The 22971-nt window shown below is 42.2% G+C and overlaps 1 protein-coding gene across 5 annotated transcripts in view; it reads left to right on the top strand.

The window, feature by feature from the left end:
• The window catches only part of STIM1 (stromal interaction molecule 1), a 187318-nt gene that overhangs the window by 115774 nt on the left and 48573 nt on the right, over positions 1–22971 (top strand). For all 5 annotated transcript variants that reach the window (XM_078058475.1, XM_078058476.1, XM_078058477.1 and 2 more), the window contains exon 3: positions 16651–16765. In XM_078058475.1, the coding sequence (XP_077914601.1) occupies positions 16651–16765 (115 nt within the window). The remainder of the gene's footprint in view (positions 1–16650; positions 16766–22971) is intronic.

Below are 22971 nucleotides of genomic sequence, written 5' to 3'. Positions count from 1 at the left end.
TAAGATTAGAAGTCTCTGGGACTCAGAGGCCAGGGGCTAGTCACTCAGGACACACCATTCTCCACAGTATGAGCCCTCCTGCCAAGGGAGCTGGGTTCAGAAGAGTCAGACATTTATGAAGCACCTTCTACACGTAGGCACTGTGAGGGACTGTGCCTTACGTTGTCTCATTTTCTCCACATTGTCACTGTGAGGTTGTGTGCATTTTACAGGCCAACGGTGACCTTGTGAGTAAGTGGCAGAGGTGGGATTCGAGGCTGTATCTGTGAGATTTGTCCTATGTATCACTTCACAAGGCTCCCGATGTCTCTGGGGGGGTGAGCAAGCTCCCCGATTAGTTTAGAGTGGAAAACTCTGTGGGTCTGAGGCAGTGTGGGTTTGGAAGGATTGGAGAGAGAGTTTCTGGGCTCTGTCCTTGGGATTGAGGACAGATTCAGCCGTACCCTCCACATAGAGCAGTGGTTCTTGCCTTCAAGGATTGACTCTCTCTTTATCTGTCTCACCTTGGTCGGTCCGTCCTTCCCTCCCTCTCTCCCTCCCTCCCTCCCTCCCTCTCTCCCTCCCTTCCTTCCTTCTTTAAGATTTTATTTATTTATTTGAGAGAGAGAAATAGCGAGAGAGAGCACGAGCAGGGGGAGGGGTAGAGGGAGAGGGAGAAGCAGGCAGGGAGCCTGATGTGGGGCTCGATGTGGGGTTTGATCTCAGGATCCTGGGATCATGACCTGAGCCAAAGGCAGACGCTTCACCGACTAAGCCACCCAGGCGCCCCTCACCTTGGTGCTTTAAATATGTCTGATTAATCTCTGTGTTCTTGGATCCCGGCACAGGGCATATCATATAGTGTTGCTCCTTTAAATGGCTGGTTGGGCAAATGAATAAATAAATGCCTCTTAGTAAAGGCTTCTAGAACCGCTAACATCTTCACTACTCCCTCTTCCTTCTCTGTGGTACTATGACACACTAATACATTTTGTTCTTAAGGACAGTTATTTGGTATTGCTCTTTGACATATATGCCTAAATTCTCCCTCTTACAGTGATTAGGAGCCTGAAGGTTGTTAAAGATGAACTTGAGTTTGTCTTACTCTTTTTTTTTTTAAGTAAGTTCTTTGCCCAATGTGGGGCTTGAATTCACCACCCCAAGATCGAGTCGCATGCTCTACCAGTTGAGCCAGCCAAGTGCCCCTGTCTTACTCTTTTATATTCTCTGTTCCCAAGCCTTTTCCCTTGTCCCCTCACCGCCTAAAGGTGAGTAGCATTTAAAAGGAACACATGGTGAGCCCTCAACTCTTTTGCCAAGTGTTCTATTTTGGAAATGGAGTCCAGGAGGTTTTCCTGCTATGAAGTGCTTGGCTGGAATTTCATGTCCCAGAGTCTTGGAAAGCCATGTGTAGAGACGGTAGTATGGGGGAAAAAACTGAGAGGGGAATCAAAGTTGACTCTTGTTTATGGGGATTGTAAGGGAGAGAGAATTCCTTAATCCTTGAAGCTGTCACAGAGGGAGGAGTAGGTGTGTTTAGTCAAGGGGTCAGCAAACTATGACCCCCTTCCTGTTTTTAGAAAGGGGTCATAGTTTGCTGACCCCTTGACTAAACACACCTACAGTCTATAAACTAAGACTAGCTTTTGCATTTTTAAATAGTTGGGGGAAAAATGCAAAGAAGAGTTTTATGGCATGTGAAATTTCCATAAATTCAAATTTCAGCGTCCATAAATACAAAGTTTTATTGGTACAAGAGCCACTTTTACTCATTTACATATTGTCGATGGCTGTTTTCACACAAGAAGAGCAGAATTGAGTAGTTGTAACAGAGACTGTATGGTCTACCAAGCTTAAAATATTTACTGCCCAGGGGCGCCTGGGTGGCTCAGTCGTTAAGCGTCTGCCTTCGGCTCAGGTCATGATCCCAGGGTCCTGGGATCGAGCCCCGCATCGGGATCCCTGCTTGGCAGGAAGCCTGCTTCCCCCTCTCCCACTCCCCCTGCTTGTGTTCCCTCTCTCGCTGTGTCTCTCTCTTCAAATAAATAAATAAAATCTTTAAAAAAAAAAAATATTTACTGCCTGATCCTTTACAAAAAAAACATTTGCCTGGCCCCTGGTCTGACCCATCAATTTTTTAAAAACAGCTTTATTGAGATAAAATGCACATACCATATAATTAAACCCATTTAAAGCATATAATTCCATGGTTATGAGTATATTCGCATATATGTGCAGCCATTACCATAGTTAATTTAATTTAATTTAATTTTTTTAAAGATTTTATTTCTTTATTTGAGAGAGAGAGAAAGAGAATGAGAGAGAGAGAGCACGAGACGGGGGAGAGTCCGAGGGAGAAGCAGACTCCCCGCTGAGCAGGGAGCCCGATGCAGGACTCAATGCTGGGACTCCGGGATCATGACCTGCACTGAAAGCAGTCGCTTAACCAACTGAGCCACCCAGGCACCCACCATAGTTAATTTTGGAAACTTTTCATCACCTCAAAGAGAAAGCCCATACACATTGGTTATTGTTCCCCTATCTGCCTCTTCCTCACAGCCCTGAGCAACTGCTAATCTACTTTCTGTATTTATAGATTTTGCCTATACTGGACATTTCCTACAAATGGAATCACATAATATGTGGTCTTCTTTTTTTTTTAAGATTTAAAAAAAATTTATTTATTTGACAGAGAGAGAGCACAAGTAGGCAGAGCCTCAGGCAGAGGGAGAGGGAGAAGCAGGCTCCCAACTGAGCAGAGAGCCCGATGCAATGTGGGACTCTATCCCAGGACCCTTGGGTCATGACTTGAGCTGAAGGCAGATGCTTAACTGAGCCACCCAGGCTCCCCAATATGTGGTCCTTTGTGCCTGGCTTATTTCACCTACCATAAGGTTTTCAAGGTTCATCCATATGGTAGCATGTGTCAGAACTTCACTCCGTTTTATGGCTGAAGAATATTCTACTGTACGGACACACCACATTTTGCTTTTTCCCTCATCAGTTGATGGACATTTAGTATGTTTTTACCTTTTGGCTATTAAGAATAATGCTGCTATATATAGATGTACAAGTGTTTGTGGACATATGTTTTTACTTCTCTTGAGTATATACCTAGGAGTGTAATTACTGGGTCATATGGTAACTCTTTGTTTACCTGTTTGAGGAACTGTCAGACTGTTCTCCAAAGTGGCTGAACCATTTTACATTTGTGCCAGCAATGAATGAGTATTCCAATTTCTCCAAATCCCCACCAACACTTGTTATTATCTGATTTTTTTTATCACAGCCATCCTTGTGGATGTGAAATAATATTTCATTATGGTTTTGATTTGCGTGACTAATAATGTCAAGCATCAATTCATGTGGTTATTGACCATTTGTATATCTTCTTTGAAGAAATGCTTTATTCATATCCTTTGTGTGTTTTTTTAATTAGGCTGTTTGTCTTTTTACTATGAGTTGTTAAATTTCTTTCTTTTTTTTTTTTTTTTTAAAGATTTTATTTATTTATTTGATAGAGACACAGCGAGAGAGGGAACACAAGCAGGGGGAGTGGGAGAGGGAGAAGCAGGCTTCCCGCTGAGCAGGGAGCCCGATGTGGGGCTCGATCCCAGGACCCTGGGACCATGACCTGAGCCGAAGGCAGACGCTTAACGACTGAGCCACCCAGGCGCCCCGAGTTGTTAAATTTCTTTATATATCTTAGATACAAGTCCCTTATCAGGTATGTCAGTTGCAAATATTTTCTCCCACTCTGTAGGTTCACCTTTCACTTTTTTGATAGTGACCTCTGAAGCACAGAAGTTTTTAATTTTGATAAAGTCCAGTTTATTTATTTATATTTGTTGCTCCTCAGGCTTTTGATGTCCTATCTAAGAATCCATTGTCAAATCGAACGTCATGGAGATTTACCCTTGTGTTCTCTTCTAAGAATTTTAAAGGCATCGGAAGCTTAACATACTTCACACTGGATTCTGAGTATCACCTCATCCAAAACCTGCTCTACTCGCAGGCTTCCTTATCTCGGTTGAAGGCAACTCCATTGTTTCTGTTGCCTAGGCCCCAAATACTCTGAATCATGCATATTTCCTCTCACACCCCACATCCACTGATAAATCCAGTGGGTTCTACCTTCAAAACATGTCACAAATCTAATCATTTCTCACCACCACTCCCCTACAGGCACTGAGGTACAGTTGCCCTGCTCACAGATCACCATGTCTACAGTCTGTTTTCAGTGTAGTAGCTAGAGAGCTTAACAGAAAAAATGTAAACCAGATCATTTCACTCCTCTGCTCAAAACCCTGTAATAGCTTCATTTTTCTTTTAGGGCGAAAGCCAGAGTCACCACCAGAGTCAGGAAGGCCCTATGTGATCTGGCTCTACCTTATCATTACCATCTCCCTATGGATTATAGATCCTAAGTCTCTCTGGGTCTTTCACTCCAGTCACACTGCTTGCTGGTCTGCAAACACGTCTTGTTGCTTCTGTCTTTGGGCCTTGGTACTAGCTCTTACCTCTGCCTAGGATAGTCTTCTCCCAGATATCTGCTTTGATAATTCCCTTATGTTCCCAAATATTTTTTTCTTTTCTCAGACTTCTTCTTATTGATGAGATCTTTCCCAGACCACCCTATTTAGTAATGAATTCTGTTACCTCTACCCCATTTCTGGCACAGACCTTCATTACATATCACTTCTTTTTGATGTGTTTGTTTTGCTTTTAAGGACTCAGTCACCTTCTGGATTCTGTCATTTAATCATTGATTATTATTTATTGTCTAGAATATCCATAAGGCAAGGGATCTGTCTTATTCACTGCTAAATCCCTAGCCACCTAGAATAGTGCTTGGCTCAGTGTTGGCATTCAGTAAATATTGTTAAGTGAATGAGTGAATCTATTTAAAAAGGAGCAGGTTTATTTTTTCATGTGGATTCAAATGACTATCTAGGGTCATTTACTAGCTTTGAGAACTCCCTTTAGTATTTTTTTTTTTTAAAGATTTTATTTATGCACTTGACAGAGAGAGAGAGATAGCTAGAGAGGGAACACAAGCAGGGGGAGTGGGAGAGGGAGAAGCAGGCTTCCCGCCGAGCAGGGAGCCCCATGCGGGGCTCAATCCCAGGACCCCGGGATCATGACCTGAGCCAAAGGCAGACGCTCAACAACTGAGTGACCCAGGCGCCCCTCCCTTTAGTATTTTTTGTAAGGTGTGTCAGCTAGCAATGAATTTTGTCAGTGTTTGTTTATCTGGAAGTCTCTTTATTTTGCCTTCACCTTTTTTTAAAGATTTTATTTATTTATTTGAGAGAGAGAATGAGATAGAGAGAGAGAGCATGAGAGGGGGGAGGGTCAGAGGGAGAAGCAGACTCCCTGCTGAGCAGGGAGCCCTATGCGGGACTCAATCCCAGGACTCCAGGATCATGACCTGAGCCGAAGGCAGTTGCTTAACCAACTGAGCCACCCAGGCGCCCCTGCCTTCACCTTTGAAAGATAATTTTGCTGGCTATAAGATTCTTGGTTGACAGTTCTTTCTTTTAGCACTTTGAACATGTCATCCCCCTGCCTTTGGCATCCATTGTTTTTGATGAGAAGGTAGCTGTTTTAATTTTATTGAGTTTACTTTGTAGGTGACAAATCATTTTTCTCTTGTTGCTTTCAAGATTTTCTTCTTGCTTTTGGCTTTCAGTATTTTCTGTGATGTGCCTCTGGATCCTTTTGCATTTATCCTATCCTCTTTGGAGTCTGTTGAGCTTTCTGAATAATGTTTTTGAATAAAGTTGGGAATTTCCCAGCCATTGTCTTTGAATATATTTTTCTGTTCCTTTCTCTTTATTGTCTTTTTTTGATTCCCCCATTATGCATATGTGTTTAATGGTGTGCCACATTTCTCTGAGACGATTCATTTTCCTTCATTCTTTTTTCTCTCTATTTTTGGGATTGTGTAATCTCTTTCAGTCTCTCTTCAGGTTTGCCAGTTCTGTCTTCTGCTGGTTCAGCTCTCCTGTTTGAGCCTCTGTCCTATAATTTTCATCTTAGTTATTGTACTTTTCAATTTCACAACATCTATTTGGTTCTTTTTGGTAATTTATATTTATTGGTTTTTTTTTTGATTTGACATAGAGAGACACAGCGAGAGCGGGAACACAGGCAGGGGGAGTGGCAGAGGGAGAAGCAGGCTTCCCGCTGAGCAGAGAGCCCGATGAGGGGCTCGATCCCAGGACCCTGGGATCATGACCTGAGCCGAAGGCAGACGCTTAATGACTGAGCCACCCAGGCACCCCTTTATTGATACTTTTTATTTGATGTGACTTTGTCATCACACATTCCTTTAGTATTTGAACATATTTATAATGGCTACTTTTAAGTCTTTTTCTATTAAATCTGAAACTTGGTTACTCTCATGGTTTCCTTTGCTTGTGTTTTTTTCTGCTGTATGGGTCATATTTGTCTCTTAATCTGTATGCCTTGTATATTTTTGTTGAGAACTGGTTGTTTCTGATAGTATATTGTAGCAACTCTGGGAACTGGTTCAACCCCCTCTGGGGCTTATTATTATTTGCTTATTTGTTTGGTGGCTGGCAAGATCTTATTAATGGTCCATTCCCACCCATCCCCTACAGTATGAAGCCTCTCATGTTGCTCCTCAGAGGGTAGAGCTTTGGATATGTCCACAGTCACCTTTGGATGACAGTGGTTTGGGTAGGGCCCTCATTGAATCTTTTTTCCTGGCCACATTTAGCTGTTAATCTTAGTTGTTGTCTGATTACTCTATTGTTTTCAACGTGTGCTGGGACATAACTTTGCTCCACAGATGGATCCAGTCATATTGGGGCTCCTCTGAAAGAATAGTTCCTGAGATAAGTGTTTGAGGTTTGTTCTTACCCCAGGAGGGCTCTTCCCAGCTCTTTCTCCAGTTCTCACCAGCAAATTCTCCAGCCTACAGTTAACCTCTATCTCTAATGAATCCACCAATCTCCTAAATGCCTTTTACCACTACCCTCACTGTTTTTGAGAATGCCCTTGGGCTTGAATTCCTTCACAATCTGTTGCAAATAAAATAATTTCCTTTAGGAAGAGGTTAGAAACTCTGTGTAAAGCCTGCTGCTCTCCACCCCAGGCAAAATCTCTGAGCCATGGTTCTGGAGCTGGAGGTGGGGATAATGATGTGCTTCTCTTTGAGTGATACGCCACTTTAGGAGCTGAGCACTCAGTGGAGGTGTGGCAGTAGCTTCAGGCTGTCTTGGTTTGCCTCTCCCAGAGTATAATTGCTGTTTTATAAGCCAGGACAATGGCAATCAGGGCCCCAGGATCCTCAGTGGCTTGCGTCCAAGGTGAAGTCCCTGCTTCATAAGTGGGGGCTGGGTGGAAGAAGGGAGGCCCATTTCTTGGCTGGACTCACCTAGAACTTAGCCTAAGCAAGAGTAACTGGAGGCAGCATGAGAAATTCTGATATCCTGCTCCTCTCAGGCAGATAGCCCTCCAGCTGGGAGCTTGGGATCAGAGAACCCGGTGTTCTTGGCGGCACCAGTCTGGAGTGGAGTTCCTGTCTTACTGATTTGGAAGTGGGGAGAGAGAGAGGGAGCAGGTGTTAATTCAGGTACTACAGATTCTCACAGTTCTTACTGAGTTTTAGTAGATATTCTTGGGCAAAAGTTTCTTCATTTGCTGTATGCTCTAGGACCATTTCTAGAAACTTTAAACGGTTGCTTTAAAAAAATAATTTTGCCAGTTTCACTGGATAGTGGATCCATGGAGCTTCTCATGCTATCAAGCCAGAAGTCCCCTCTAATTCATCAATTTTCTAAAACATCCTTACCCACAACACATTCTGTCCAGTGCTGTGTATTCATTCTCTGAAAGATGTGGCAGTTTTGACCCCAATTAAGAAGATGATCCCTTTTCTCTGGGGAAGTATTTTGAAATTAGTGACCTATTTCTATCCTCTTTTCCTAAGACAAAGATTCCCCAGCCAGTAGTCCTTGGCTAGCTTATATACTTTGGTCCTGAAAGTTTGAAAGACAAGAGATGTCAGAGTTTCCCAGTCTTTGCCATTCTGGCCAGTTACCTAGAAGGCTGGAACTTGAGATGCTACCTTTAGGATTTATCTCTGTCATGTGCCCAGTTCATGGTCTGACGACATCTCAAGGATGATTCCATGACAAGGACTCGATCCCAGAGGGATTCTCAGTACCTGCGTATGTGCTGGGTGCTGAGTGCTAGGTGCTGGATATATAGGAGAAAAAGGGAAGGCAGGAGGGCATAGCGGCTGCCTTGGAAGAAGTTCTCTAGTGGTGGAAATAGCCATGTCAACGGGTGAGGATATTACGGGAGGATGAGTGAATGCTGTGAGGGAGTCACAGAAGAGGAAGACCTGTTAGTTTTACCCATGCACAGAGTTGCTGACATGTAATTTGGGTCTGAAGAGATGACTAGAATGACGAGGAGAAGAAGTAGAGTGTTTGGGTGAGGGAATAGCATGTGCAAAGACGTTAGACTGGTGAAGAGCTTGTTGCTTTCAGAGATTTTCAAGTAATTCATTATCACAGGAGATGGGAGGAAGTGGCAGTTGAAGTCAGGTAGGGTGCTGCATAAGGTTGTGAAATTTTGGTTTTAATTGGAGTTAACACTTTTTTGAAAGTAAGAATCATAGAGGAGGACAGAACAGACCTTCAAGGTCAGTAGATTACAAGTGCCTTGTCTTAATTATCTCTATTGCTGATCTCTTGGCACATGGCCTTCATATAGCAAGCACTTAGGAAATATCTATCTTTTACCTCCCCTGTGGGTCTTCTTTACATATGAGAGATCAGCATCACTGTAATAGTGAGCTCCAGGACTGCACATTCTTAGTATTTTTATATTCTTCATACAATACATAAAATATATTCATATTTAGGAGAGCTTCACTCACACACATAGGGGAGCTTATTTTGTGCCAGGCACTATTCTAAGTACTTCATGAATACCCTCAACCTGAGGGTATTATGAAGTTTTGTACTACTGTTATCTCCATTTTAGAAATGATGTGCAGGATACACTGAAAGTAAGTGCTAGAACAGGGATTCAAACCCAGGCAGCCTGGCTCCAGAATCAGGCTCTAAACCATCATGCTACACCAAATCCAAGCCAGTGTAACTGCCTGGCCCCTAGCTGAATATCTTTATTTTACATTGGCTGACAATTTGGGGACCTTTTTCTTCCTTTTGTGTAGGGGAGATAAGATGCATTGACTAGTTATGGTAAGCTAAGCACCCTGCTGGGTGTTGTAGGGTGAGAGACATTCATTCAGTTATTTAATAACCACATATCCTGCTCTGTGCCAGACCTGTGCTTGGAGGTGGGCTTATGGAGCTAAATTAATTATTCGTTTAGGTGTTCCAGAGAATTTGTAAGACACAGGTTAGAGATAAATGACAAAATATGGTTTCTATATTTGAGTTGCTTAGGGATAGTAAGGGGGTGGTGATGCAATAGTAATTATAGTGTACTGTCATAAATGTATACCCTGAGAACTAAGAGAATAAATGGAATAGGGCAATTAACTTGCTTGGGAGAGGTCTGGAAAACTTCACAGAGGCAGTGACTTTTTCTCTAGCAGATAAAGAGAAGGAGAAAACATTTTAAATGGAGCACATTGTATAAACACTTAGAGGTATAACGAGCAATCGTTTTTTCAAGGAGCCTGAGTGGCTTGATGTATATAGAGCAAATGTTAGCAAACATTTTCTTTTCTTTAAAAAAAAAATTTTTTTTTAAAGATTTTATTTATTTATTTGAGAGAGAGAAAGAGAGAGAGAGAGAGCACCAGTTGGGGGAGAGGCAGACAGAGGGGGAGCCCGATGTGGGGCTTGATCCCAGGACCCTGGGATCATGACCTGAGCCAAAGGCAGACGCTTAACCAACTGAGCCACCCAGGTGCCCCAAACATTTTCTATAAAGGGCCATATAGTCAATATCTTAGGCTTTGTTGGCTATAATCTTTGTTACAACAACTCGACTCTGCCTTTGTAACATGAAAGCAGCTATAGGCAGTACCTAAATGAATGACTGTGGCTATGCTTCAATAAAGCTTTATTTATAAAAAGAAGCAGCAAGTTGGATTTGGCCAATGGCCATAGTTTCTTGGCCCCTGGTCTGGACTATAGTTGTCTGGTAAGGAGGGAAAATGGCTGCCTGGTAAGTTAGTCTATGACCAGATTGTAAATGGCCTTGAATATGAGGCCAAGAAGCTAGGGCATTATTCTGTAGGTAATGAGGAGCCATGAGATTTTAAGTAGGTGCATTGGTATAGTTTACAGATTTGTACTTTACAAAGGTCATTCTGGTGACTAATGTGGTAGATGGACTGGCAGAAGTGGGACTAGATGTACAAAGGTGAGTGAGAAATGACTGTCCTCTCTGTGCCCTCAGCAATAGCTTCTGATCTCACTGGGGACAGATACTTCACCTATGAGACATCCAAGTCCCAGCACTTTGTACAGATGGCATTTAGAGCTATTATAGCTAAAATGTGGGTCCTTGTTAGATGTCGAAGAGGTGCACAAGAGTTGGGAAGCGTCTTAGATCTGGGACATGTATCTTGTGGGTTCTAAAGAGTGTGTATGTGTGAGGAGGGGGCTAAGTGGGAGTGGAGGTGCTGTGGGTTGGTTTGGGAGACATGGAAGGTGAGCAGTTGGGAACACAGTTGGAAATGGGAGGGAGGAGTAATCGGTTCTAAGGAGATAGCCAGGAGCTCTGCCCGGATCCCTGCACCCAAAGGTGCGTTCCTCCTCTTCCAGCTTTACATCCGTGAATTCTGTTCACCGCTGAAGCTGGCTGCGCCTGTTTTGTTGGGGGCTCTAGAGAGATGTTTCCCGTCCATCTGTTCTCACCCACATCTCCTCACTACTGCTTCACTTGGGGTGGGGGTGGGGTTGAATTCTTTGCACCACCGCCAGGGAGATCACTTTTCTGAGCTCATAGAGCTAAACATACCTCGTGACAGCTGGTCCCGGCTCTTCAGAGAGCTCTTGAGCTGTGGCTCTAGCCAGTGCTGCATTCCCCACGGTAAGGTGAGACGTTTAGGGAGCCTTCTTAGACCTTCCTGAGAGAAGAGCTACTTGTTCTCACTCTGAAATAGTAAATCTTTGTTGTGGGAGCCAAAAGTCGCCTCTTTGGTTTGGGTTTTGCTTTTTGTTGCTTTTAAACTTTGTCTTAAATCAGACGTTAGCTATTAGCTGGATGTGGGGCAGAGTTCAGAGTGATAGGTGGCAGAGCCTACCTCAGATACATTGGACGTCAGAGTTCAAGTTCGGTGCAGCATTCTTGTCTGCTGTGTTTATGGCTGGATCACGGGGACCTCCATGAAAGCCTTTATGGTTTGGCAGGGGAGATAGTAACACTGGTGAGGGCATACACGGCCCAGAAGAGCCTCCTTTGACGAAGAAGCTTTTTCTCTTACTTTCATATCCTTCCTTATCTCACCCGCCTGCCGATAATAATGACGACTAACATTTGAGTTGTGCTTTACAACGTAACAGAGTGCTTCTGTGTGCATCAGGAATCACAAGCTCTCTGCTCCCAGACCAGAGAGCACATGCCTCTTCAGAAGGGGGCAGCTGATGCTCAGCTCTGGCACATTGTTGCCGGTCCTTCTGCAAAGCCAGGAGTGGTGCCCTGGGGGTGGGGGTGGAGGCCTCCTGACCTCCGCCAGCACCAACCCCCCCACCCACCAAGCGGCTCCAGATGACAACATGTACATCATGTCCTTTGATATGGACAATTGACTTTTTTTTTCTTAGCTTTAAGTAAAATGTGAATAAAAGCATCTTCAGAAAATGTTGCATTTTGAAGTTAATTTGTAATGGACAACCTATGTAAAAATAATGAGCTTGCCATGCCGACACCAGCTCTTGACAAGTCCCTGAGCCACCATTTCCCTTGCAATTGAATTGCAGCCCTTAAGCCCTTAAGATCTAGGAGTTCAGTGTCTAGATCTTTGGATTTTTTTTTTTTTTTAAAGATAGCGTGGGGGTGCCTGGCTGGCTCATTCGGTGGAGCATGGGACTCTTTATCTCGGGGTTGTGAGTTCATGTTGGGTGTAGAGATTACTTAAAAATAAAATCTTAAAAAAAAATAAAAAAAATAAAGATAGCCTGAAAAGCTGGACTTTCTTGGTATGAAATCTGATTTTTAAATATGGGTTCCGTTTAGAAAATGCTCTGTGGGCCCTTAAAAGATAAGGGCAAAGGCAGCTTTTGACTTCTGCAAGCACGTCTCATTTACTCCTTAGCACACTTAGATGAGAGGGACGCCTAGTTCTCGTTCTGATGGGGAAACTGGGTCAGAGAGGCCAAATCACTTGCCCAAAAGTCACACAGGAAGGAAGGGGTCTGTGTGACCTGGATGTGGGGCAGAGTTCAGAGTCTATAGGTTGTGCACTCTTTCTATTTATAGTATACTGCCTTTCCTCCTCTTAAGGTCTGATTGGTGCATCCCATGTCTTTGTTCTCTAAAGAGGTTCCCTTCAGCTTCAGGCCCTTCCTTCAGGTAGAGCTTCTGTCAGCCCACATTCCTCATTTGGCACCATCTTCTTGCTGGCCTTGTTTTCTGATCCCACTCCTTCTTTGCATGGTTTGTGGGGCACCGATGGACCCTGGATGTGAGCCCCATGCAGGTCCTCCTTGTACTTTCTTCCCATGAGCTTCTCTGTCCTCCGTATACCTCAGTGATCAGACTTGGCTATAAAAAGCAGTCTATTTCTTATTGGTTCCCGATAAGCAGCTGGTATGTGTCGTCAGATGGTTTCCTAAAGCTAGCTGGGAATGGCAGAAAATCCCCTCTCTTGGAGATTTTGGCATTTCTGCTCCTAAGGCCTGCATATGATGTGTGTTTCTGTAGTCTTAGGTTAAGAGGGTCTGGGCTAGAGCCCAAGAGGGCCAACACAGGGCATACCTATATCTGTCATCTGAGGGTTACAGATTTGATCTCTTTAAAATATGTGCAACTCCTGACAACTTTTCGTTACGTCCACACTACTACCTCATTTCAAGCTAGATTATTGTAGTAGCCACGTGGCTTGTTCCCCTGCACCCGCCCTTGCCCTCCTATAGTCTGCTCTCCCACACAGCATTTAGAACAGTCTTTTATTTTTTTAATTTAATTTTTATTTTTTTATTCAATTAGCCAAACATATAGTACATCATTAGTTTTTGATGTAGTGTTCAACGAGTCATTAGTTGTGTATAACACCCAGTATTCATTACCACACGTGCCCTCGTTAATACCCATTAGAACAGTCTTTAAAAAAATATAAATGTAGGGGCACATGGGTGGTGCAGTTGGTTAAGCATTGGACTCTTGGTTTTGGCTCAGATGGTGATATCATGGTTGTGGGATTGAGCCCCGAGTTGGGCTCCATGCTCAGCAGGGAGTCTGCTTGAGATTCTCTCCCTCACCCTCTGCCCCCCCCACTCATGCGCACGCACTCTCTCTCTCTCTGGAATAAATAAATAAATCTTAATATATATATATGTGCGTGTGTATATATATGTGTATATATACACACGCACATATATATATATATATATATATATATATATATATATATAAATGTGATCACGTTGCATCTCTGTCAAATTCCTCCAACAGCTTCCCTCTCAGAGTCGAAGTCCAAGTCCTTATAATGGTCTACAAGGGCTTATGATCTGGACCCCTGGTTCTTCCCTAGTTCATGTCCCACTAGTCACCGCCTCTCATTTCTCTTCAGCCACACTGGCCCCCTTGCTATTCCTTGAACATACTGAGCATGTTCTTGCCTCAGGGCCTTTGCATTCGCCATTCCCTATGCTTCAGATACTCTTCTCCCAGTTATTCTGCTTGCCTTTCTAACATCTCCTTCAGATATATGCTTGAAAGTTACCTTCTTAATGAGACCTTCCTTGACTTGTCTAAAATGACAGACCATGAATACCACTACTCTTGGCATTTCCTATTCCTCTTTCTTGCTTTATAGGAATTATTGTCTCTCTCACCCTAAGAGGATGTTAGCTCAATGACGGTAAAGATTTGTATCTGTTTTGTTTATTACTTACTGCATTTCTAGTGCCTGGAACTATGCCCGGTACTTAGAAATTTTACATCTGTTGACTAAATGAATGAATGAATTTCTGTCCCCAGACTGGCTATGTCAGACTGCTTGTGACTCTGTCTTCCCTGAGATGTCCCTGTGTCTGCTGTCTAAGGTCTAGTGATCTCATCACTTGGGTGTCCAGGGAGAGCAATCAGACTCTCAATAAATTAACAAAATTGTCCTAAAATTAATTTTGAAAAATCAACAGCTGAGACTGACAAGAAATATTCTGAAATATAAGAGCCATGGGAAGAGGGGGTCCAGGCATTAGAAATTATTATTGAAGTATAAAATAAAATAAAAGGCATAATAAAATAGTCAACCGCTAGTACAAAAATAGAAGTATCATTTAGTGCAAAAGAATGCGGAGCCTAGAAATGTACTCGAGTATACATAAGGACTTAATTTATTACTAAATAGCATTTTTCAAAATGAATAAAAGATAATTTAATGAATGGGGTTGGGATAACAGGGTGGCAACTTGGGGAAAAGTGTTAAAATTCACAACTTACAGCATAAAATGAATTGAAGGTCAGATGGCCTAAAAGGCTGACTTAAAAAAATCAAAAAATACTTTTATCAGTTTCGTTTTTCTAAGAATCGACAAAATCTCTTTGCTCTGGGCTCTTTACCACGTCACCTGTGTAATCCTTATTAAAAATAAATTCTCTCTCGGGGCACCTGGGTGGCTCAGTCGTTAAGCCTCTGCTTTGGGCTCAGGTCATGATCCCAGGGTCCTGGGATCCAGCCCCACATCGGGCTTCCTGCTCAGCGGGAAGCCTGCTTCTCCCTCTCCCACTTGCCCTGCTTGTGTTCCCTCTCTCGCTGTGTCTCTCTGTCATATAAATATTAAAATCTTAAAAAAAAAAAAATAAATAAATAAAAATAAAATATAAAAAAAAAATAAATTCTCTCAGGATGCCTGGTTGGCTCAGTTGGTTAAGCGTCTGCCTTTGGCTCAGGTCATGATCCCAGGGTCCTGGGATCGAGCCCCTCATCAGGCTTTCTTTCTTTCTTTTTTTTTTTTTTTTTTAAAGATTTTATTTATTTGACAGAGAGAGAGAGAGAGAGCACAAGCAGGGGGAGAGGGAGAAGCAGGCTCCCTGCAATGGAGCAGGGAGCCCGACGCGGGGCTCGATCCCAGGACCCTGGGATCATGACCTGAGCCGAAGGCAGACGCTTAACTGACTGAGCCACCCAGGAGCCCCATCCATATCAGGCTTTCTGCTCAGTGGGGAGCCTGCTTCTCCCCCTCCCTCTGCCTGTCGCTCCCCCTGCTTGTGCACGTGTGCGCTCTCTTCCTCTTTCTCTATCTCAAAGAAATAAATAAAATCTAAAAAAATTTCTAAAAGCTTTGATTTCTTTTGCTTTTCTTTTTTCTTGTAAGAGTATATTATGAAAAGAAATACCAATAATTAAAGGACAGCATCTACAGTGCCGGGGAAAAATTTGGACAATAAAGTCAGATATCTTGGGTTGGAATACAAATCCATCACTTATCAGCTGTAACCTTGAGGAAATGTTAGAGTTATCTAATGCTGTATAACAAACTTCCCCAAAACTCAATGGCTTAAAACAGCAACAGCATTTCTTTTGTCATTTACCTGCAGCCAGGGCATGGCTCAGCAGGGACAGCTCATCTGTGTCCACTTGAGATCAGATGCAGTGACTCAGAAGCCGGGGACTGGAATCACCTGAAGCCTCAGTCACTCACATGTCTGACTCCTGGGCTGGGGAGACAAACAGCTGCGGCTGCTCAGACATCTCTCTATATTTCTATATAGTCTTCCCATATGATCTCCAGAATGGTGGCTTTTGGGTAGCCAGGCTTCATATATGTTGTTCAGGACTCTCAAGGCATGTGTCCCAAAAGGGAGAGAGCCAGGTGGACTCTGTATTGCCTTTTCTCACCTAGCCTTGGAGTCATTTGACATTATTGCTGCCACATTCTGTTTGTTAAAAGATGAGTCACTCATGTCAGCCTATATTCAGGGGGAGGGGAATTCACCTTTTGTGGGAGGATTGTCATAGAATTGTGGACACATTTTAAAACCATCATAAAAAGTAATTTAATCTCTCAATTTAATGTGATTTGGGGCAAGTTGCATTATCTTAGCGTATTATTGTTCTCGTTTGTAAAATAGGTGTGATAATTCATTGGTTGTAGAGGATTAGATGAAAAAATATTGTAGAGGTTCTTAGAATATTGCTTAGTGTATAAACAAGTGATCACAAATTGTTAATTCTTTTTCCCCATCCTTCTTCCTTCTTCTAGCTGATTGAATTCTGGTTAACTATTATTTAGTATCTATCCATAATTAGAAAAATATGAGGGAGGACTTATTCATTTTTTTCAAGTGAAACATACAACAAAAAAGAAGAGGCAGTGTAGTTGGCAACTAGGACATATGCACTTGGAAAGACAGATAAGTGGTGTGATACACATGTACGTTGGGTGAATGGAGTGTGCTGTGGAAAGCTGGATGGCCTGCATGGAGATCTTGGTGGGCTGGCTCCTAGGTATCTCTTGTGACTTGTGTGCTTTTCCCTTGCAGTTCCTGAGGGAAGACCTCAATTACCATGACCCGACAGTGAAACACAGCACCTTCCATGGTGAGGATAAGCTCATCAGTGTGGAGGACCTGTGGAAGGCATGGAAGTCTTCAGAAGGTAATAGGCAGCTTGGTTGTCAATCTTAGTTGCTGGAAGGTTTAGAGAAGACAGATGAAGATGGGCAGCAACTTGGCCTTAAAAGTACATGAGTATAAAATGCTTTGTAAAGAGCAAATTATTAAAATGGTTCTACATATAGTCACTGAATAAGACTGAATCTAGTCACCGCTGGGAGTGGGGGGAAGATGCTCCAAATAGAGTTGGAGCTGCTCCTCATTGGAATTCTAATTGAATTCCATCATGTCCCTCCCCATCTCCACCACCTACCCCACTTTCTGCTGCTTCTCCAGAGATAGGGAGCTTGTTGGCCTTTTGAGGCAGCCCCTTCCTTCCATAGCTCCCCACTTGGTCTCAGCTCTGCTGAGACCTAGGTGATTCAAAGATTGGCTGGAAGTAAGATGGAGTCTCCCCTGAGCCTTCTCTTTTCCAGGTTAAATAGCCAGGTTCTTTGAAGGAAACATGTTTTCTCAGCCTCCTCCTCATCTTGGTTTCCTGCCTGTGAACACTTTTGTTAATGTCTTAGATCATAGCTCCTAGAGTCGGATGCAGACCCCTAGGTGTGGTTTGACCAGCTCAGAGTTGAGCAGGACTGTCAACTTCTTAGTTCTGGACCCTGTGTGCATCTGTGAATGCAGCCTGATTAGATACTGGAGTCTTCAGCAGGATGTCATTCTGTGGCCTCATGTTGAACTTATTAAATAAAAACTTTAGTTATTTCTTATACATAAAACTGTTAAACCATGACTACCATTTTTTTTTTTTTCCCCTGGAGCATTTGCTTCAGAGCTCTGAGTGAAAGAGCATATCTAACCTTGTGAAGCTTGACAGGGAAGGGAAAAACAGCACTTTAGCCTCCTCTCCATCTCTATATGTGGCTGGAGTGTCCTTTGATACTAACAAGATTGGAAGCAGTCTATTTGCAGGGTCTCATAGGGTAGGTCTTGATGCTAAGAAGGGTTAAACTTCAGTGACCACCAGGGCCCCTGCTTTTGCAGATGAGGAGCCTTAGACCCAGATTTATAAAGCAATTTTTTCGTTTTCACACACTTAGTAAATAGTAGAGCCAGGATTTAGACCTGGACCTTCCTCTCGCTGGGCCAATGCTTTTCCATGCCATCTCGGTTGAAAGCACTGGTCTGGTGGTAGAGAAAACCAGTTTTGGTAGGAAATGAGGCAGTGTCTATTTTTGTTTTGATCTTGCCTAGGATTATAGAATTTTAGATCTGGAAGGGATCATGTATAATATACGTGGGGAACGTGAGATTCGAAGCAAGAATTCTGGATTCTAGTCCTGATACTTCCTGTTCACTCTGTGTTTTTATCAGTTTAGAAGAAGCGTAAGTGAGCTCTACAGACCACTTTCTGGAAATCGTTAGGAGCCGAGTTCCTTGTGGGGGTTTTGTTTAATAGCTCCTGAGCAGCTCTGGCTGTCTGCTGATGCGAGATCAAGCAGTGAAATGATCTTTGGAATTATACCGGCACTGCCAGGAAAAATCTTCTATTAGTACTGTTTAATTTTAGTTTTCTCCTTTTTTCTGTAACAACATGAGGACATGGCGCCTGGGTTTGAAGACTGGGTTTCATAAGTGGGAATTTGGAATGAACAATGGCAGGGAGAGCATTCCTGGCCTTCTCTGAAAGCTCGCACAGAAGTAGCTGGGAAGGGAAAGTGACCAAGAGAGGGCAGAAACAGAGGGATGAAATCATAATACTAAAAAGCATCCAAGACAATTTTCTGGTAAGAACTTTATTCCTGGACTCAGCAACTATTTGGAACACTTCCAGGTATGTTCTAAATGACAGGAAGATGGAAGACAATGGAGTGAGTTTTGAGGGGTTGGTTCCCATTACTGATGAGCAGAGAAACATTCCAGTGCACTGGGAGGTAGCTCATAGCTAAGCCGAGAGGTGACATGTATGTATCATTTTAGGATTTGCTCACCATGTGTCATGCCTGGTGATTCGACAAGCTAAAAGTAAGGATCTTCATGTGTACTATTCCTCCTGACAATTTGCTTCGTTATTTACAACAAGGCCCCTAATCTCTGGAGTGATGATTCCCAGAGCTACAAAACGCATGTGATCCTCTGGCGCTGGCACAAGCTGGCTGGCCTGAGTTTTGCTAGATGAGATAGATATCAGCAGTGTTCATTTGTGTGCAGAACATAAGCTGGCTAGTGTCAGTACCATCTACATGATTAGTGTGGTTAACATTTTCTGACTGATGGTGGGAGCCAGTGTTTTCTCAGTGTTACTTAGATTTTAACAGAAAAGCCTGATAATTGCTACATTAGCCAGTTCTAGACTTAAGTAATAAAAACAACAAGAACTAAAAAACTGACTTTAATATTTACATAGTATTTGATATATGCTAGCCACTGTTCTGAGTGATTTATGGATATTAACTCGTTTGTTTTGCACAAAAACCCTTTGAAGTCGAAATACCATGATTGTCTCCATTTACAGATGAGGAATATGAGGCGGAGAGAGTGTTTCATGAAATAATGCAATGCGATTCTGTCACTGACTGCCCAGTTAGTGCAGACTTCACAGGCTAAGGGCATAGTCCCCAAGAGGACTGCTGTCACTTCAGACACTGACCAGCCATAAACTTTGGGTGTTTCCAGCCACCTGTGCTCTGACCGACTGGCTACAAATCATGGGTTCCCACTATCCCCTCAGGTTTGACAATTTGCTAAATGACTCACAGAACTCAGGAAAGTGCTGTACTTATGATTACCATTTTACTATAATGGATAAAAGTTAGGGCCAGACAAAAGAAGAGACCAATAGGGCGAGGTCTAGGAGGGTCCTGAATTTGGAACTTCTGTCTCTTCCCTTCATGAAATCAGGACCTATCACCCTCCCAGCACATTAATCACGAATACGTTTGCTGACCAGAAAGCTCATCGGAGCCTCAGTGTCCAGAGTTTTTATTGAGGTCCTATTTCATAGACATGATTGATTGAATCACTGGCTCCATGATGGCACTCATTCTGCACCCCCTTTTCCTTTCTGAAGGTTGAGCTAATATCTCCTGGCCCAAAGGCCCAATCCCCTAGTCACCTGGTTGGTCTTCCTGGTCACTAGCCCCCATCCAGAGTCATTAGCTCAAACTCAAGTGTGATCCAAGGGCTCCACCATGAATAACAGAGATATTCCTATCACCAGGGAAATTGACCTGAAGACAAAGACCACCGAATTCTTTGTTATACAAAATTAAGTAAGAAAGAGTCGAACAAACTGGGCTGAGGAAGGATCAAGAACAAGGGAAACTCCAGGGATCCCAGCAGCAGGGACTAGGGGATTGGCCTTTTCTAATTAGCTACTCTTAGATGTCTCTGCTTCATTCATTTTTTATCTAACTAAGTATCTTTGCTCAACGGTCAGATATGGTGGAGGGAGAATCAGATTGGCATAGTTTGGATCACAGACTTATTATGTAGGGTAGAGGTAGTGAGAGAATATGTATGCGGCTTGGTGGGGGGCTGCGGCAATTTCCAATCCCTCTAAGAGGAAGGGGGGCTGGCAGTTCTTTAAAGGAAGGTAGGCCAGGTAGATTTTGTAGAATCTTTGAGAAACAGAATTATTGTTTGCATATTTGAGCCAGTGGAAACAGTAACAGTGCCCTTAGAGGATGGTGGGAGGCACTGACCTAAGAGGATTATCCTCTAAAACACGGTTTCTATTCTTCTAAACAAAGTGCATCATTACTATTTTTTCTCCCCTTTCCTGGACATGTGATTTCAAAAGATGCTATCAGCCAAACAAAAGTAATAATTTCTTTCCCCATTTGTATGGATCAAAACCATCTTAAACTATCAACTTTGATTCTAACTAAATAATATGATTCCAGCTAAAAGCAAAAGAACCCAGTATTCTAGTGTAACTTTGAACTTTGCCTTGAGAAAATATTTATTTTCTACTGGAAATAATTTGGAAATAATTCCAAATAATAATTTGGAAATAATGAAATAAACTCAACAGATCTCCAGTTCTGTCTGTGCTATTCTTTGTAGGATGGGATTTTTCATAGGAGGCAGTTGGAGAAATACTGGCAAACCGGGAGGCTTTTAGAGAGACACCCTGCAGAACTGGCCTTTGTCCGTTGACATAACCCAGCAGGGGCAGGTGGCATTGGACTTCTGTCTAAACCATTTCAGAAGTCAGATCAGTATAAAAGAGCAGGCATCCCCTTTTTGCTTTTACATAAACCCAGTGAGAGGTGTTTATCCTCTTGTTTTAGTTACATAAAAATTACTTTGCTAAGTGAATCTTTAAGCCATTGAGTTAAATACCTCAGCCATTGTTGCTACATTTTAGGGGGGAAAGATATCATTGACTTTTTCTTTATCTTTGTCTTGGATTCTTTTAGATCCTTTTTTTCCAACAAAAACAGCAACAAAACCCAACTAGCATCAATGCGGTGATTTAACACTGCAGTCATTTTTGGTTTATATTAAATAGCTACTTGAAGGTAAAAGGTCTTACTTGAATCCACATTTAATAAAGGAAACTGAGCATGTCTCACCTATTTCTGTTACCAAGTCCTAAGGATTCTACCTCTCTCCTATATTTTATGTGCATCTCCTATGATACTGCCTTAGCTCAACTTCATCTTTTTGAAAGATTTATTCATTTGTACTTGATAATACAATCAGATGTAAATATTGAAAGTATAATTTTTTTGAGTTTTGACACATGTATACAAATGGATATCCTTTATGAGATACATGTTTTGCAAAGATTTTCTTCCAGTCTGTGGCTTATCATTCTTTTGAAGAACGGTAAGTTTTAATTTTTCTGAAGGCCAGTTTTTCAATTTGTGCTTTTGTGGATCATTCTTTGGTGTCATATGTAAGAAATATTTGCCTAACCCAAGATTACACAAGGATTTTCTCCCATGTTCCCCTCTAGAAGTTTTATAGTTGTAGGTTTTATGTTTAGGCCTCTGATCTGTTCTGTATTCGTGTATGTTAGTGTTAAGTATGGATCCGAGATCTTTTTTGTGCTCATGGATGTCTCAATTGTTCTAGAACCATTTGTTGAAAATTCTGTCCTTTCTCCACTGCTAAAAATCAGTTGGTATTAAGGAGGGCACGTATTGCATGGAGCACTGGGTGTTATACACAAACAGTGAATTGTGGAACACTACATCAAAAACTAATGGTGTACTGTATGGTGACTAACATACATAATAAAAATAAATAAATAAATTATCCATATAAGTATGGGTTTATTTCTGGACTTTACATTCTGATCCACTGATCTATTTGTCCTTATTGTTAATACCGTGCTATTTTGATTACAATAGTCTTATAATAACCTTTTAGCCAGATAGCGTTCGCCTTCCAACTTGGTTTCCCTTTTTCCAACTTGTTTTGGCTGTTTGTTTGTGAACCAACTTGTCAATTTCTACAAAAAAGCCTGATAGGATTTTGATTGGCATTACACTGAATCTGTAGCTCAGTTTGACAGAACTGACATCTTCCCAATATTGAGTTCTCTGATCCATGAACAAGGTACATCTTTCTATTTATTTAGGAGACATACTTTCTCTCGGTAGTATTTTATAGTTTTCAGTGTACAGGTCTTTCATATATTTTGTCAGATTTATCTCTATTTCATAGATTTTGGGTTATTGTAAATAGTATATTTTAAATTGTGGTAAGATATGTAAAAATTTGATTTTTATATATTGATCCTTGTATTCTGCAACCTTGCAATAAACTCACTTATTAGTGAGATACCATCAGAGTTTCAACTGAGATAATCAAGTCTTCTAATAAAGAAAGCTTTATTATTTTATTTTCCAATCTGGATGTCTTTAAAGACTTTTTCTTGTGGTGGTATCTGGCTGGTTCAGTTGGTAGAGTGTGCAACTCTTGATCTCAGGGTTGTGGGTTTGGGCTCCATGTTGGGTGTAGAGATTACTTAAATAAACAAGGTCTTTTTTTTTTTTAAGATTTTATTTATTCTTTTGAAGGGGGGAGTACAAGCAGGGGGAGCAGCAGAGGGAAAGGGAGAAGCAGGCTCTCTGCTGAGCAGGGAGCCTGACGTGGGGCTCGATCCCAGGACTCTGGGATCATGACCTGAGCTGAAGGCAGATGCCCAACCAACTGAGCCACCCAGGTGCCCCAATAAATAAGGTCTTTAAAAAAAAATCCTTCTTCTTGTCTGATTGCCCTGGTTAATATCTCCAG

Source organism: Halichoerus grypus, chromosome 11, assembly GCF_964656455.1.
Source record: "Halichoerus grypus chromosome 11, mHalGry1.hap1.1, whole genome shotgun sequence".
Lineage (NCBI taxonomy): Eukaryota > Metazoa > Chordata > Mammalia > Carnivora > Phocidae > Halichoerus > Halichoerus grypus.
This window is presented reverse-complemented; position numbering and strand designations above follow the sequence as displayed.